Source organism: Pongo pygmaeus, chromosome X, assembly GCF_028885625.2.
Source record: "Pongo pygmaeus isolate AG05252 chromosome X, NHGRI_mPonPyg2-v2.0_pri, whole genome shotgun sequence".
NCBI classification, from domain to species: Eukaryota; Metazoa; Chordata; class Mammalia; order Primates; family Hominidae; genus Pongo; species Pongo pygmaeus.
Genome location: NC_072396.2, coordinates 17,499,504 through 17,517,112, shown reverse-complemented (window position 1 = coordinate 17,517,112; position 17,609 = coordinate 17,499,504). Strand labels below are relative to the sequence as shown.

Below are 17,609 nucleotides of genomic sequence, written 5' to 3'. Positions count from 1 at the left end.
CCCTGCAGAAGCATTACCCAGCAGACCCACCCAAGGATCACCTCACTTCCTAGGGATATGGACTTCTGCTCTGAGTTACTGTTTACTCTTGGTTGGGCATTTGATAATCCTGAAAGGGTAGATATTAACTTGGAAAAAACTGTTAGCTAACAAGTAATTCTTGTCTGACGGCAATGCAAATACCTTCATCTTAGAAAAAAGTACAATAGCCAGGTTGCACTTGTATTACCCCGTAGGGCATTAATTAGCTTTATACCTAATTTAGCAATTCTATTCTAGCATCCTTTCTTTCTATGACTATAAATAAATCTGACCCTCTATACTTTCTTGAGCCAGTTTTACCATATGCTGGTTCCTTCATGAATTAATGAATCTGACAGAACTACTTTAGGTAGGATAGTAGGGACAGACTTTGAATCCTGAAGGTTGGGAAGGAGCCAGCCAGGGGAAGCGGAAAGGAAAAACAGATCCCTAGGAACCCAAGACTGCAAGATAAAATGGACATATGGCCTGCAGTAGGAAAGAAGTCACCCAGAAATGGCCAGAAGGCCACTGAGACTGGAGAACAGGTAGTGAGCAAGGGTTTAAGATTTGAGATGAGGATGGAAAAGTAGGCAAGAACTAGATTGTGTAGGGTGTTACAGATCAGTGTAGGGACTTTGAATGTTTTACAAAGTACAACAAGCAAACTACTGGAGGGTTTAAAGGATGAGGATGGAATAATCTGCTGTGTGTATTTTGAAAAGATCACACTTTCAAAAGTATGAAAAGAGGCTGGGTATGGTGGCTCATTCCTATAATCCCAGCACTTTGGGAGGCTGACACAGGAGAGTCACTTGAGCTCAGCAGTTTGAGACCAGCCTGGGAAACATAACAAGACCCCCATCTCCACAAAAAGACATATATACTAGCCAGGCATGGTGATGTACGCCTGTAGTCTCAGCTACACAGGAGGACCATTTGAGCCTGGGAAGCAGAGGCTGTAATAAGCCATGATCACACCACTGCACTCCAGCCTGGGTGACAGAGTAAGGCCCTGTCTCAAAAAAAAAAAGTTGGGAGGCTGAGGCAGGCCAATCACTTGAGCTCAGGAGTTCAAGACCAGCCTGGGCAACATGGCAAAACCCCATCTCTACAAAAAATACAAAAATTAGTAGGATTAGTAGGGAGTGGTGGCGCATGCCTGTAGTCCCAGCTACTCGGGGCGCTGAGGTTGGAGGATCCCTTGCACCCAGGTGGTCTAGGCTGCAGTGAGCTGTGATAGTGCCACTGCACTCCAGCCTGGGTGACACGGCGAGTCTCTGTCAAAAAACAAACAAACAAACAAAAAACCAGTGGGAAAAGAGAGATCACGGTAGAGAAGAGAGGAGGGGCTAGGATGCCAATCCATTGTGGTGTCCAGGTAAGTAGCTGAAGGTTGCCTGGTCTAGTAGGGACAAAGAGATAGAGGCAACAGGGAGTGAGATTGGAGCCACATTGCTAGGACTTTTGATGGATTCTATTAAGGATTGAGGGAAAAGGAGGAATTCAGGATGGCTGCTGGGTTTCTGGCTTGTGCAGCTGAGGATGGTGGTGGCATTTACCGAAATGGGAAGGACTAGGGATTAGAGGGTCACGCACATACACACAGGTGCATGTTATTCATGACATAAGGTTATCCATCCACAACTCCCTGGGTATGACGCCCTGGGTGTGACAGGGCTAGCACAGCCTTTCAGATTAGGTTCTCACAGAGTGATCTCTTTGGCCTTCAAGATTTGTGTCATCAAGCATTAAGCTAATAGATTTCAAGCAACAAACTGGAAAATTCTAAGTGGCAGCTCAAAGTTTGGCCCAATCTTGCCCTAATTCTTATTCAACATATGCTAACTGCAAATAATTTTTATTTAATCAATCTTTAAATGGATTAGTAGGGAGTGGTGAAGGAAGATAATTCAGAATTAACTCTGGACATATATAAACCCTCAGAGGTAAAAGGCAGCAACTGGGTTTATAAAACAGAACTGAGAAAGCCTTATATTTGTGATAAACTGTTAATCCTTTACACAAGTGATAACTTCAACAATCCTGCTCCCTGCCCTCAGAAAATTAAACTGTCAATCTGGGCATAAATCAGGTAAAAGACTTAGGTCTAACTTAAAATAAGTAACAAAAGTGTCAAAAGTTTATTCTGTATACAATAAAGCAGCTCTAACTTTTCCAGAAGATAAAATTGGAAGATACTATAATAAAGTTTAATGATCATTTACAATGGAATAAAAACTATCAGTGCCTACCACAAATCCAAATTCAATGTGATGCAACTTTCAATTAATCAAAGCAAATGACCGCTGTGTCTTGTAGCAACGAATACTAAGCCTGCCTGTCAAATGACACTCCATCAAGAAACCTATTTCAAAGAACCAAATTCTGTTATACCAAGAGATGCCTTTCGAGTCCAATATTTTTCCCATTCAGAAAATATTCCATAACAGATTACTGTCAGCATCTTACTAAATAGAAAAAATTGAGACAAGGCTATTTTGCATAGAAATTAAGAGCATGGGGACTGGAAGTAGATCCTGGCTCCAAATTCTACTAACCTTATGTTCTTAGGTAAGTTACTCAACCTCCCTGAAGTTCAAATTTCCATATTTGTAAGATACGAACAACGGCAGCACCATAGTAGAGACCTGCAGTGTGCAGCCATAGTAGAGACTCACAGTTGTTCTCTCCTTGCAGGCACAGGAGACAATTGTGTTCTCCCACCTGCTCTGCACTGAAGCGGATTAATGTGACAAGTTCTGGCCAATGCAGTGTGGGCAGCAATAACTTCAGTCATGTCTGGGCCAAAGCATTTAACTGCTAGGGTGAGATACTCTTTCCCTGGTGTGGCGATTATGGGAACAGGTGTTGTGTTGGAGGTGCCACAAGATAAAGCAGCCAGGATCACATGGTCACCACATAGAGGGCAGCTGCCCTGGAGGGTCACCCTGACCCACTGCAAAGTGGAAAATGAACCTCTGTCTTGTTGAGGCACTGAGATTGTGACATTTGTTATCGCAGCTTATCCTAAGCAATGCAAACTGACACAAGTACCTAATTTAGTAGGGTATCATGAGGATTAAATGAAAGTGTCTGGCACAAGCTAGCCCCCTGATAAAGATTAGCATGATGACTGCCACCTCCTGATGGTTAGTGTGAAGGGCTTGGTCTTCCATAGCCAGCCATCTATGGCAATCTTCTCGGCCATTTGGATTGTCCTACGAGGTTTCTGTGGGCTCACCATAAATCCTGAATCCATTTGTATGTCTATCAGAAACTTCACAGGACAGGCATGAACAGTTAAGAGGTTTTTAATCTCAGAATGAGAAAAAGAAAAAAAGTTCCTACATACCTGTATGGACATATGAAAGTAATCTGTATCAAAGTGAATTATCAGAGGACCTTGGCACACCCCTTGAATAATCACCTTTTTCATACAGATTTTTAAAATCAATCCTGAGGCAGCAGAAATACTGCTAATAGTTGGGGGCTTTGCTTTTTGTTTAAATTGTAGAAAGTGCTCAAGCATATAGTGGGTTGAGGGCAGGGATGGCAAGATGAGAAAATATTAAATCAGAACCTTAAGAAGATAAATTCATTCTGCCAAAATTTTAGTAGCACCCAAGTACTTACTAGCATCAGAATAATGCTTTGGAAACTGAGAATTAAAGGCTGAGCACTGGCAGGGATGGGAAAGAGAAAAGGCATAGTTCCACTCAAACTCCCTTGTTACTCCTCTAACAGAGCCTTCAATAACATTATAGATACCTCAAGTGGAAAATTAAACTCAATGTGATTATTTGCCACAGGCTCTAGAATTCCTGGCCCAATCTCATCCTGCTAAAGAATAAAATCTATTTTAACTGCAAATCAGTTAAAATGAACTAATCTCAGGTTACTCTCAGAATTTTCCCCATTTAAAAAAGAAAGAAACTAAGCTACCTACCTGCTAAGTTTTCTTATTTTATTTTGCAGAAGAGTTGGAGGAAGCAAGGAGAAATACCACAAAAGTTTAAACCCATTAAAAATGGTTCTCATAAATGAGCAACTCGCCATGGACAATAAAACATACAAATGTGAGATACTCACCACATTTAATACTCTCTATCCGCACCGGGAGGCCAGATTGTGCTGCAGCAATTAATTTCAGGGCAATGTAAAACTGTGTTGGACCAAAATAACCAACCCGCTTTGCACCACACAGTTCTGTGATCTGAGAACAGACAAGAAAAACAATGCTGAACACCCAATTTCACAACAGGAAAATGAGACAAGGTACATGATGAAATCTCAAGGATTTCACCTAGTGGCTAACCAAAAAAGTCCCTTGAGAACCTCTGTGTGCCCACTGGTCAGTTTCCTCTTCCTTCAGTTTACAGGGAGGTTTTTAATTCAGATTACTAAATTCTACCTACTCATGATGTTTCGGAAGTGAGCCACTGATTATTCCTCCTCTTCCAAAGAGAAAAATAAAGGTGACAAAGGATAGCTGTTGCTCTAGTTACAAAGGAGAGTGACTTTTTCAGGGAGTGGATTCTAATGTTCAAAGTCTAGAAAGTCACTGGGGTGAAAAGAGAACAGATTAGTCATTACCACTACTCACGGATTATTCTAGTTTATCTAAATTAAAAGTGAATTAATTATTTTTATAAAGTCCTCAGGCAAAACAATTTCCTAATCTTGGAAATTACATCTTGGGTGCTCAGTTCAGAGGAACAAAAAAGTTCTATATACACATTTTTCAAGACATTGCAATAATTGTCAGTTTCCATCCCATCACCTGGAACAACAACATCCTCCTCCCCACCTAGATTGAATTCAAATGTTACTTTTCTGTAGCTCCTTTCCCTGTCCCGATACAGTATGTTTTCCCAGTGTATTCTCAGAGTATTCTATCCAAGTATCTATTAATGTCCATCACATGATACACTGTCTTAGACTTGCTTCAAAATAAAAGGGGGAAGGGAGGAGGTGGGGCACATGGGTGAAACAAGCATAACCAAGAGTTAGTAATTGTTGAAGTTTGGTAATGGGTTCATGAGGGTTCAATATCCTATTCTCTGTACTTTTGAAAATCTCCATATTCAAGTTTTTTGTGACTATTTCCAAATGTATCACATTATAATTATCTGTTTATCTCTGCCTCCCATTAAAATGTCTTCTCTTCAATGGCAGGGGGCAACTTCCATTCATCTCCTAGCATAAGGATAGTCACCCAAGATACAGTCAACAAATTTTCAATTAAGTGAATGAAACCTACCCTCAAAAATAAAATGTCTCTGAATTTTATAATGTAGCCCTTATTGTGAATATATACATTACACATCTTAAGATACAGACTATCCCACACAAGGAAAAAAACACACCAACATTAGTGTAGTTCCAAAATTGAGATAGTTGTCTTGCAAAATAACTCCTAATATTAAGAAATTGTAGGCCGGGCACAATGGCTCACGCCTATAACCTCAGCACTTTGGGAGGCCTCAAGGAAGATTGCTTGAGGCCAGGAGTTCAAGACTATCCTGGGCAACATAGCAAGACCCTGTCTCTATTTTAAAAATAGGAAAAAAAAGAAATTGTAATCCTTGGTATGTGAAAAAAATAACAACTATATTTTCAGTGAGTGTTAATCTACTATCAAGTTAACTTTCAGTTGCTCCTTTACCATAACTACCACATTGAACTGGAAAGCTCTTTACTATAGGTAACTGAAATTGCTGGTAAAACATTCATGGTACTTGAAGACTAATACCTTAATCTGACATTAGTAAACGGCCTTATTTACCTTGAAATCTGTCCCTTGGGCCCATACCACCACTAGAATCATTGCTTTGGAGCCAAAGTAGAATATATACACATAAGTGAGTTAAGCCCATAGGTTACTTTCCTTGCTCTTTGTACACCAAACCTCCAAGAGACATACCAAGAACATTCTGAAATAGTCAAGCCTCAAGGAAGACAAAAGAATTATAAGCCTTTGGAACTTACACATGGACTTCTGAATCAAAAAAAAAAAAAAGGTTAGTTCTGAAAGGTTTTTTTCATTCATCAAGGTTCAAAGTTTTCTAAGTTTAAAATCTCCACGGAAAAGCTGTAAGTTGTGGGTAGAAATGTTTAATGGTATCTAAAGAAAATAAGGTGGAAAAAAAAAGTTTATCCCAGATACTCAATTAGTGGAGATATTTTATATAATTGATCCTTCAAACAATCCAAATCACTGGGCTTTCCTCAAAATAAAGGGGAAAAAAATGAAAAGATTCCACTCCTATTCTTTAGTCTAAACTCCAAACCTGTAACACTCCCAGCTGGATCCAACTCCCAGCTGGATCCATCTTAGGTTACACATTGTGCAAATTCCTAATACAGAATAAGAACCTATGGAGTAGTGTTTTCTCAGGTGGAAGGCAAGAGATGAAAAAAAGAAATAGATTAAATCAACTTCCTTACAGCTTACAGATGTACACTAAATGGCTGGGATGCTGGATACAAATCAGAAAAATTCACCGACCATTTGGGAGAAATCTGAACAAAGTTCTGGAAGAAGGTTGAAGGCCACTAACATAGCTTCCCTCCTACCTAATTCTATAAGATTAGGTGACTGTGCTGAGTAACCAGGCCACACATGTTCCAGTTTGCCTGAAATAATACTTTCTTTCCTGGCTGAAATGTAATACATTTTCAGAACTGCTCAAAGGTTTAAATAAGCTTCTCTCAAGAACTATTAAAGGTTTCCTTAGAAAGATTTGAAAATGTAAAAACTCCTAGTGGGAGGGGCTGGAAGAATTCTCCAAGAGCACCCCATTTTCTACTCTCCCTCTGCTGCAGCTAGCAAAATCCAGATTCTTTGCTCTCGTCTCGACTGTTTCAAGTCCTGTCTCCAGACTCACGCACCTTCACACACCAGCTTCTACATTCCCTCCGTGACCTCTTATCAAAACCACATCACCCTCCAACTTCAAAGGGCTTCCAGGACTCTTCATGTCCTTCCTGTGAAACCAAGCATGGCTTCTGAGGCCCTCCTGTCTGGCCCAAACTACCTTTCCAACATCATCATGTCTCTCTCCTCCCCACCCTGCAGCTAATTAAGACTTTAGTCACACCAGATGCCCATTTCTTTGCCTGCCAGGCTCATTCTTCAAGTCACCTCAAGACCAACCTTATCTTTGAAACTGTAGTCAATTCCACATGGCATGTTCTCTGCATTCCCATAACACTTTTTACTAGCTTTCTATCACATCCCTAGCCTTGCAACACAGCACAATTGGTATTTTGATAATTATCTCCACTGTAGCCCATCTCCTTTCCCTATGCCCCAAGTGCCCAGCAGAAGGCGAGGGTATATTCTTATTATTTGTATCCCCCGGGGACTCATACTTTACTATGCCTGCTATATGCTCAGTAGCTCACTAAATGAATGTTGAATTAGTCTTCACAGCCTGTTGCAGCAGAATCTTTCTTCTTCCCCTCCTCTTGTATTACTTTTACAAGTAGCTGCTAAATTGGCTTTAGTCATCTTATATCATATAGCCATAAGAGTTCCTGCAGGAATATAAGAGAATATTAATTTCTCTCTTCCCTTCCTGCTCAGCTAAGAGGGTACCGGTTAGGGTCAAGGCATAAGGAAAGGCATCTGCCATTCTTTATCCTGGCCCTAGCCCTCATAGCCCAGGAGAATACCTCAGTGATGCCCTAGCCAGTCAGAACTCCAGAGATGCATGTCCTTCTACTCAGCACAGCCCCAGGGGGTGCCAACCCTCCCCAAGTGGGCAAACTCAGCAACAGAAATACAGAAGAGAATCTGAAGTACATGCTTACAAATTGTACCTCAGCCTCTCAGGGAACAGCTGAACATGCAGGTCAACCTCTATGCTGGGTTTTCCTTTCCCATTCATTTATACTGTAACATTCAAGAGAGACTTTCAGTCCAGAGGGACATGGGTGAGCTACTCAAGAAAACATGAACCCCCATATCTGATTACCCAACATTAGGCATTATAGTATATGCCTAAGCCAAATGACACTGCTAAAGAGAGGGCAAAAAGGCAGTGCTGAGGTGTGATTTCAGAGAATCCTACTAAAACCTTAAAGTACTTGTTAGTTTAACAAGTTTTGATTGGGCACCTCCCTATCAAAAGCAATGTGCTGAATGCTATGCTAAGAACTGAGCAGCAATGCACAGAATCACCTATTCTACATACACACACACACACACACATTCTCTCTCTCCCTCCCTCCTTCCCTCCCATTTTGCCAAGCCATCTGAAAAGTGGGTTACAGACACACCTCATGACACACCACCCCTAAGTACTTTACTATTCACCTTCTAAGAACAGGGATATTTTCGTACACCACTGCACCATCATCACCACACCCAAGGAAATCAACTTTAACACAATATTATCATACAACATGATATGGTTTGGCAGTGTCCCCACCCAAATCTCAACTTGAATTGTATCTCCCAGAATTCCCACGTGTTGTGAGAGGCACTTAGGGGGAGGTAATTGAATCATGGGGATCAGTCTTTCCCATGCTATTCTTGTGATGGTGAACAAGTCTCACGAGATCTGGTGGGTTTATCAGGCGTTTCTGCCTTTGCTTCTTCCTCATTTTTCTCTTGCCACCACCATGTAAGAAGTGCCTTTTGCCTCCCGCCATGATTCTGAGGCTTCCCCAGGCATGTGGAACTGTAAGTCCAATTAAACCTCTTTTTCTTCCCAGTCTTGGATATGCCTTTATCAGCAGCGTGAAAACGGACTAACATACAACATATGGTCCACATTCACATTCCCTCGATTATCCAGAAAATCCCTACAGAGCTGAATTTTCTTTTCCTCATCCAGGATTTAGTCAATGTTCATGCACTGCATTTTTATCTTATTTTCCCTTAGTCTCCCCCTAATCTAGAACAATCCCCTTTGGTTCTTAATGACACTGAATCATTTAAGAATCCAGGCCAGTTGTCCTCAGAACATGCCATGTTTTGGATTTGTCTGTTTTCTTGTTATTACATTAAAGTCAAACGTTTCTGGCAAGAACACCACACAGGTGATACTGTGATATAGTGAGAGGTACACAGCAGTGAGGGGCACACAATGTCAGAACATCCCACCACTGGTACTGATTGCAAAGCTTGGCCATTTGATTAATGTGGTGACTGCCAGATCTCTTCATTGCAAAGCTATGTTTTTACATTGTACTTTAAGACCATGTGAGTGTTCTATCCCTTGAAAAGTCAGCTTTAAAATCTGTTAAATACTAATTTTCTAGGTAAGTCTAGCTAAATTATATCAGCATCTACAGAACTAGAATACTAATGCAAAATCACAAGGATGGGGGTAATATTTATTCCATGAGATAGGTGTCATTACACCCAGTTTATACACAAATAAACCTTCCCAACTCAGAAAGTTAAGTGATATGTTCAAGGTCACAAATTCAGAGCCAGTACTCAAACCTACATGCATCCAGGTCCAAAGCTCATGGTCTTTCCATTACATCAGTGGTTGGAAAACTACTGCTCATGGGTCAAATCCAGCCCACTGCTTGGTTTTCTATGGCCCACAAGGAGAAAATAAATGGTATTTACAGATGAACATTTGCAATCGATTTGATGAAAGGGAACACTATTCTTTGAATCCCATTAAGCAAAATGTTATCCCCAAAATAAGAATGCTGTTCTTCTTATGAGTAGACCTGTATTACCAAAAAAAAAAGTCCTCAGTTATTATATTTTGAATTTTGTCAATAAAAAGCTTGTAGAAGTTTATTTTTTCTCTTGTTATAGAATTACCTATGTAATATCTTTGATTCTGCTTCTTGGCCTGCAAAGCCTAAAATACCAACTGACCCTTTCCAGAAAGAGTTACTAACTCCTGCCTAACGATGTGCTACTTCCCTGGGCTATACTTTATATCCTTTCAGATACCCTCAGTAGCCATGTAGAAAGTGTATTTTCTTGAAATAATCAACTGCACTAGGTAAATGCCAACTTAAAGACTGCAAACACAGCCAGACGTGGAGGCCCATGCCTGTAGTCCCAGCTACTTGGAAGGCTGAGACAAGAGGATCACTTGGGCCCAGGAGTCCGAGACCAGCCTGAGAAACACAGTGAGACCTTGTCTCTAAAAAAAATTTTTAAATAAAAAATAGTGAACACTTCCATGAGAAGAAAACACATGTATTCACCTTCTTCCTCAGCCCCCATTTTTCACCCATTTATATACATTTGTTTAAATTTTTCAGGAGCTTTCAAACAGGAGCTTCCTATGTTACTATAAACTTTCATGGCAACCAACCAGAGCAATTGGATGCCATAGTTGAGATATTGGCAAAATCTATTCAATAGTTCACACACTAGAAATAAGATTTTGCTTTTTTAAAGAGAAAAGGTGTTATAATTCTTTAGAACCATTCTTTGAAAACATCTTTATGCATTTGCGAACACATAACAATCCAAGATGTAAGCTACTCCCACATTGCAAATCAATTTTGGAAGCAACATTATCTTTTAGATACCCCAAGATGCCATTTAATTTAGGGCTAGAAGGACTACAATAAACTATAAGCCAAATCCAGTCCAGATGCTAAATACAGTCTATACTGGCATAGGTTATGGCCCAGATCTGATTTGTCAGCATTCTTGGCCCAAGGCCCAAAACTCACCCCAGTAGCAGGGAACACTCAGCCTGCCACTCTGGCTCAGATGGAATCTAAAAAAGGAAAAGACTCTGCGCAAAAAAAAAAAAAAAATCAGGAACATCACTAGTGGAAGCAAGGATCAGTATAGCATCCAGAAACCATTTGGCAATATCCATAACAATTACAATTTACCTTTTGATCTAGCAATTCCACTGCTAGAAATTTATATTCCATTTTACATTAGCAAAATGACACATGTATATGGTCATTAATACAGTATTGCCTAAGTCACAGACTAGAAAACTAGAAAACACTTAGAGGTCTACCATCTAAGATATTAGTTTAATCAATTGTGGTTGATCCATACAATGGAATTCTAAGCAGCTCTAGTGGACATTTGCCATATCTGTGACTGTCCATCATATTTTGAAAATTATTTCTCTATTTGCAAAAATTTCACCTATTACAAGTCCCACCTCCAAGTTTAAAAGTTGAGAATAAAATTCCCAGACTCTATTGAAGCTAAGATGCAAATGTGTCACCTAGTCACCACTAATCAGATACATCCACACCAGATTTTGCTTTAGAAGTGAAAAATGTAAGGAAAGAGGCTCTGCTCAGAGCTTCTACTTTTGCAGGCGTCACTGCTAGGTTGCCTTCCCGGTGCAGGAGTGGAGGTAGAGGCAGTTGCAGTCAAGTCAAATACGTAGCATGTGCTGTTCAGTGGAGGCAGCAGCACAGGTGGCTTCCACTTAATGCTAGTACTACGTGTGTCTTGGGGCTTTGTTTCTGGGCACCCGGATGCTAGCCTGCTCCTCCAGCCCTCCAAAGGATTCCATGAGTTACCTAAAATCCGAATCCCTTTTTGGCTTAACCGTCTAGGGTGGATTCAGTTGTCTGCCATAAAAACCACCAACTAACAAAGAGGACGCTCTTTATGTGCCAATACAGAAAAATCATCATGCTAAAGTGTGAAAAAGAAAAAAAGCAAGGTGCACAGAAAGCAGCTGATATATAGTAGTATCATTTTTCTAAAATGGGGTTGAATATAGATGCATTTACTTATATTTTCATAAGCCATCTCCAGAAGTTGAAACTAACAAAATTGGCTTCTGGATGCCTCCAGGGAAGAAAACAAGGTGGCTAGGACACAGTGGGGAGAGAGAGTTTATTGGTTATTATTTTGTACCTCTTCAATTCTGAATCATGTGGATATATTATCCATTTTTTTTAGACAGGGTCATGCTGTCATCGAGGCTACAGAGCAGTGGCACAATCACAGCTCACTGCAGCCTCAACCTCCCAGGCTCAAGTGATCCTCCCGCCTCAGCCCTCTGCAAATAGCTGGGACTATAGGCAAATGCCATCACACCTGGCTACTTTTTTGTTTTTTGTAGAGATGAGGGTCTCCCTGTGTTGCCTAGGCTGGTCTTGAACTCCTGGACTCCAGCAATCTGCCTACCTTGGCCTCCCAAAGTGCTGGGATTATGGAAATGAGCCACCACACCAGGCCATTATTATCTATTAAAAATAAAATTAGAAAAGTTGTAAAGAATACAACCTAACTGCAAGTCAGCAAGAAATATTATAAACATACCCCAGAACCATTCCCCTTCCATCTGCTATAATTTCAAAACAAAGTATCCAAGTGGGTTTGAGTCCCATTTGGGTCACCAGGATTTTGTTACCCACACAATAGGTGGGTTCAATCAACTGGCAGGTTACAGTCCAATGACCCCAACTAAGGAGGATATAACGACGGGGTTTTATTACTTGCAACGAGGAAGGTGCCTCCCCAAACAAAGGTGAAAACAAGGCTTTTACTGGGCTAGTTAGCTGAGTCATTGTACACAGAGGTGGAGTAAAGGGAGTGCAGGCACCAATCATGCTTCTACATACATGTATAGAAAATGGCAAATAAGCTCCTCCCTGGGTGGGATTTTTAATATGGTAATGAGGAGAGTTCGCCAAATTCATCTCCAACTCAGGCATCTCTGGATCCAACTGGGCTTTTGCTTTTCCAAGACTGTACTTCTACATGGAACTTTTTGAAACAAGAACTCAAGGTGCAACAGTTAAGCACACTGCAGCCTTGAACTCCTGGGCTTAAACCACCCTCCCGCCTCAGCCTCCTGAGTAGCTGGGACAAGAGGCATGTGCCACTGCACCCAGCTAATTTAAAAAAATATTTTGTAGAGACAAGGTAGGTCTTTTTTCACAGTACCTACCCAAAAAAACTGGGGAACCCTGGGTTACAGCTGAACAAAGCTTCAAAAGTCTCCACTCACCAAACCCAGATTTAACTCACAAATGCAGTACTCTTCCTTCTAAGCAACAGAACAAAGCAGTAGTTTGCTTTATTAAAACTAGCTATCTTTGTCGAAGGTGGCACTGTCTAGTGCAACTGGACGACTGTGGAGAAGACACCTGACCTCCCTTGGTCTCATGTACTGGAATTAGCAGTCAGACTGAAACTAATCCAACAGTCCCATAGACAGTTGTTTTGGATAAACATAGAAACTGACCCTTCTGGTCTTAAAGCTTGAAACCTGTTTGTTTTATCTGAGTTCCTTCCTCAGGAAAGGACCTTCGGGCCTCTCAAAAAAAAGTATCAAAGATCTGAAACTCATCAGTCACTGTACCATACGCCTCTTTGCCCCTCCTTAGTTCATGTTTTCTTACACATTGTTACATTTCTTCCCTGCTATATAAATCCCTAGTTTTAATCAGTCAGAGAGATGGATTTGAGACTGAGCTCCCATCTCCTCAGCTGCAGCACCAGATTGAAGCCTTCTTTCTTGGCAATACTTGTTGTCTCAGTGATTGGCCTTCTGTGTGGCAAGCAGCAGGACCTAGACCAAAACCCTGGTGTTTCAGTAACAAGACTAGATAGAGTACAAGGCTTTTTTGAGATGCACAGATTCTATAAAAAGGAATTCTACGGGTAAAATCTAAAATTATGGTTTCAACCTCTCCTTTTGGTACATACCACTTCTACTTTTTACTGTGACTCTCAGTACACCTGCTACGTTCCCCTACAAGACTATAAGTTTCTTGAAGGCAAGTCCTGCATTTTAAAAATCATCTTTGCATTCCCCACAGCACCCATTCCATTGATTTCCAACTAGGAAGGCTCATGATATAAAATACATACGCATCCTGTGTTTTAACTCTCCATGGCTTGATGAGAACCCCCACATATGGTGTTCTGTATCTTTGAATATTGAATTATGTGACTCTATCAATCTATTCAGACAAATCAATTGTTTAAAGTTTTAAAGGATCAGAGGCTCTACCCGATCATAGGATATCAAGAAATAGAACCTCAGGTAAGTCATTTTGTAATTATCTGATTCCATGAAGGAAAGCCAAAGAGAAACACAACACATCCTCCCAGAAATTTACTCAGCCTTTGGTTGGGGGTTGGTTATATTAAAATCCAGAGACATGTTAAGAAATCAAATAAGAATTAGCATGATTCTTTAAAAAAAAAAATAGAGATGGAGTCTCACTATGTTACTCAGGCTAGCCTCAAGCTTCTGGGCTTGAGTGTTCCTCCCACCTTGGCCTCCCGAAGTGCTAGGATTACAGTCATGAACCACTGTGCCCAGCTGAGCATGGTTCTTAAAGATGAGAATTCAAAGAAATTCTATACTCAGACTAGCTGCTTTGGTTGCCCCTGACTCCCACAGTGCATTATCTTCTCTGCTATTAGGGAGCTGGCAGAAAGGTCTGGGATAATCAGTATAAAATTCATTAGAAGTAGGAACTGAGGTTCTTGCACAACTGATGGGCATACATAGGCTTGACAGAGTAATTCTACAGATTTTTTTATTATGCACCTAAATTGCTTTTTTGGAAAGAGAAAGGATAATAGATAGTGATAGCAGTTGATGACAGTGATCTCTTATGACTTTTGTAAACTAGTCCTTATTTGGCAAGTCAATACTATGGCTTTCCAAGCTGCCCAGCTGGCTGCACACATGCAGGCATGCATCACCACAGGGTCAGGAGTTCCTCGGGGTTGGCACCTGCCTGGGGCAAAACCAGGATCTAACAACTCAAGGGTGAGGAGAGGGGAAGAGGGCAAGGGAATGAACCACTAAGGCACAAAGGAAGCATCTATCCCACTGGTTTAGAAGGAAAGGACAGTAGACTCAGCAGTAAGAACTAACATTTACTAAGGGTAGACTATGTGCCAGGCACTAACTTAAATGCCAGAAATTAATGACATGAAGTAAACACACACACATACAAAGGCAGTCTTCATACTAGAACTGAGTTAAAATGCAATTACGGCTCAGATTACAAAAGAAAATTAGTTTTAGCATTCTGGCCCAGGTTTTGAGGCTCTGCATATCACAGAATTTTTGTACAGCTGGAGGCAGAGAAATCTCAGGTGAACGCAAATGTACTGCCAAATTATATAAAGCTTTAACTGGTTCTGGCAACTCAGACTTATCTCACCAGCCAAAGGATTAGTTTTTCAGACAATTCATTTATTGACATTTTTAGTGCTTTTCAAAAATAAAACTACAGATTGAGGTTATTTGGTATTTTTATAAGTTTGTTGATTTCAGTCTATTCTATATTTTATGCACACTTACACCTGCATGTGCACACACATGCACATACACATACACACATTTATTTTTTTAGAGGAGTGAGTGCCTAAGTGAGAGGAATAAAGCAAGCCAGGATATTTCAAGTAAATGGAACACCAGTATATTACACATAGATCCTCAACATGCTTCCTCGGGGAATTAATGTGAATGGAAGTTCAGTCTCAGATCACACTGAAGTTCTCTCTCTCAAGCCCAAATCTAAATATATTGAGATTCTCTAGCATAGAGCTAAACTCATACCATAAACATCCATTGTTGGTGGGATAGGCAATCTGACTTCACTAATTTGGTTTCTTTGTAGAGCTCCCAATGAAGACCCAATCCAATTGTTAAAATAACAAATGCACCTCTCGCCTCTCTGACATTCTGGAAGCTGACATTCTGAAGAAGCTGGCCCTATTCAAAGCTGCCTGCTCCAAGGCACACTAAAGCTGGGGAAGGGCCTTTCTACCCTGTTCTTGACTGTTCTCCCAGCAACAAGATCTCATGACAAGCAGCACACTCAGGTCCCCTGCATCACCATGGCAAATCCAAACACCTCTATGGGGCTCTGCCTCAACTAAACAGAACCAAGCCCCAAACCTGTCCTGCTCCTGGCCCTCCTGTGACCTGATAGCCACATTATATTGCAGACTGACCTCTTTCCATGACTGAATCCCATTTCTGTGTCCAAGCTATACTATCTAGATACTCATCACTTTAAGGCTTGGTCTTCCTCTCATCTGTCTTTGTCCTGCACCTCATCCCCAGCTACCTGCTGACACTTCCCTGACATCCAAATTCCTAAACCTTCCCTACTCTTACAACTCCTGCCACTGAGCAATGCTTGCCAGGATGGACATCCCTAGGAGCCAGGTAGATCTCTTCCTCCTACCTGGAACCACCTGTAGATACTATTCCATCTCCCCAAACTTTCCACTGACAGATCTGATAAAATCTACCCATCCCCCTAAACTGACAGTCCCACCACAATGCATGAGCTTGGATCTAGGTCCTTATTGTTCCCAAGATCCTCTATCCCAAGTACAGTTCACTGTCCACAGTTATGAACAGGGTGGAAGGGCCCTTCTCCAGCTTTAGTGCCCTGGAGCAGCCAGCTTTGAACCGGGCCAGCCTCCTCAGAGTGAGGTCGCCAGAATGTCAGGGAAGCAAGAGGTGCATTTATTATTTTAACAATTGGATTGGGTCTTCACTTAACAACTGAGAGAGATTGAACACAAAAAGGGCAAGCCGTGTCCTCAAAGAGTTTCTAATCTGGTTGGGGTGTGTGCATCTAAGAAGTTTGAGGGAAATGATCAACATTTATTGAACATCTATTACACATCCTCTAGGCATTATGCTTTTCTCTTTATGAGTATTATTTCTAATATTTAAATGAACCCTATATAGATGGTTTTGCAAATAAGAATTTCAGAGATCAGAGAAGTTATCAGAGAAATTCTGAAAAACTAGAAACCATCTGGATTGAAAGATCTTGCTGCCCAACAATTTGTATTATAAATGTTACATGAACCAAATTCACTGCGCAATTAGCCAACCCCTTAGATTCACACAGATACCATTCATTCAGTTCTCTTATGTGGCACACTATGCCAGTGAATGGAGTCTCTGGGGCCACCAACTGAAAGACACATACTCTTTGTACCTTAGCAGCCAGAGACAGATGCAAGTTAGGCCCCACTATTTCCTGGCCTTACAAATGGCTATCAGCACACATCTGTGGGAGAGGGAGCAGGTGTAAGGGGGACAACCTCAGAACTATTTTCTTTCAATAAAACTTAAGAACAAACCACAATGCTGGCTTCATCATAACTGTGCTGTAACCAACTGAGCTAACCAGAGTATACAATAGAAACGAATGAACATTTGCCATTTTTCTTTTGGCTGCCTGTTATCCGAACCCCTTGCCAGTGTTTATGAAATTTTCCACCTGCTTTCAGCTAAATAAGCTAAAAGTGTCAGATTCTCACTTTCCTGATTTCTTTTCAATCAGGGTATGGGCACAAGACCTACACTCTGCCAGACACCACCCACACAGGCATTTGTTTTTGTTTTTATTATTATTTAAATAGCTTTGGGGGAACAGATGGTATTTGGTTACATGGGTAAGTTCTTCAGTGCTGATTTCTGAGATTTTGATGTACTCATCACCCGAGCAGTGTACACTGTACCCAATGTGTAGTCTTTTATCCCTCACCTCCTCCCACCCTTCCCTCTAAGGCCCCAAAGTCCATTGTTTCATTCTTATGCCTTTGCATCCTCATAGCTTAGCTCCCACTTATAAGTGAGAAAATATAATGTTCAGATTTCCATTCCTGA

The 17,609-nt window shown here is 41.0% G+C and overlaps 1 protein-coding gene across 6 annotated transcripts in view; it reads right to left on the bottom strand.

Annotated features, from left to right (window-relative positions):
• REPS2 (RALBP1 associated Eps domain containing 2) overlaps positions 1-17,609 on the bottom strand; it is a 214,503-nt gene that overhangs the window by 141,615 nt on the left and 55,279 nt on the right. For all 6 annotated transcript variants that reach the window (XM_054471913.1, XM_054471914.1, XM_054471916.2 and 3 more), the window contains exon 2: positions 4,114-4,237. In XM_054471913.1, coding sequence (XP_054327888.1) covers positions 4,114-4,237 — 124 coding nt within the window. The remainder of the gene's footprint in view (positions 1-4,113; positions 4,238-17,609) is intronic.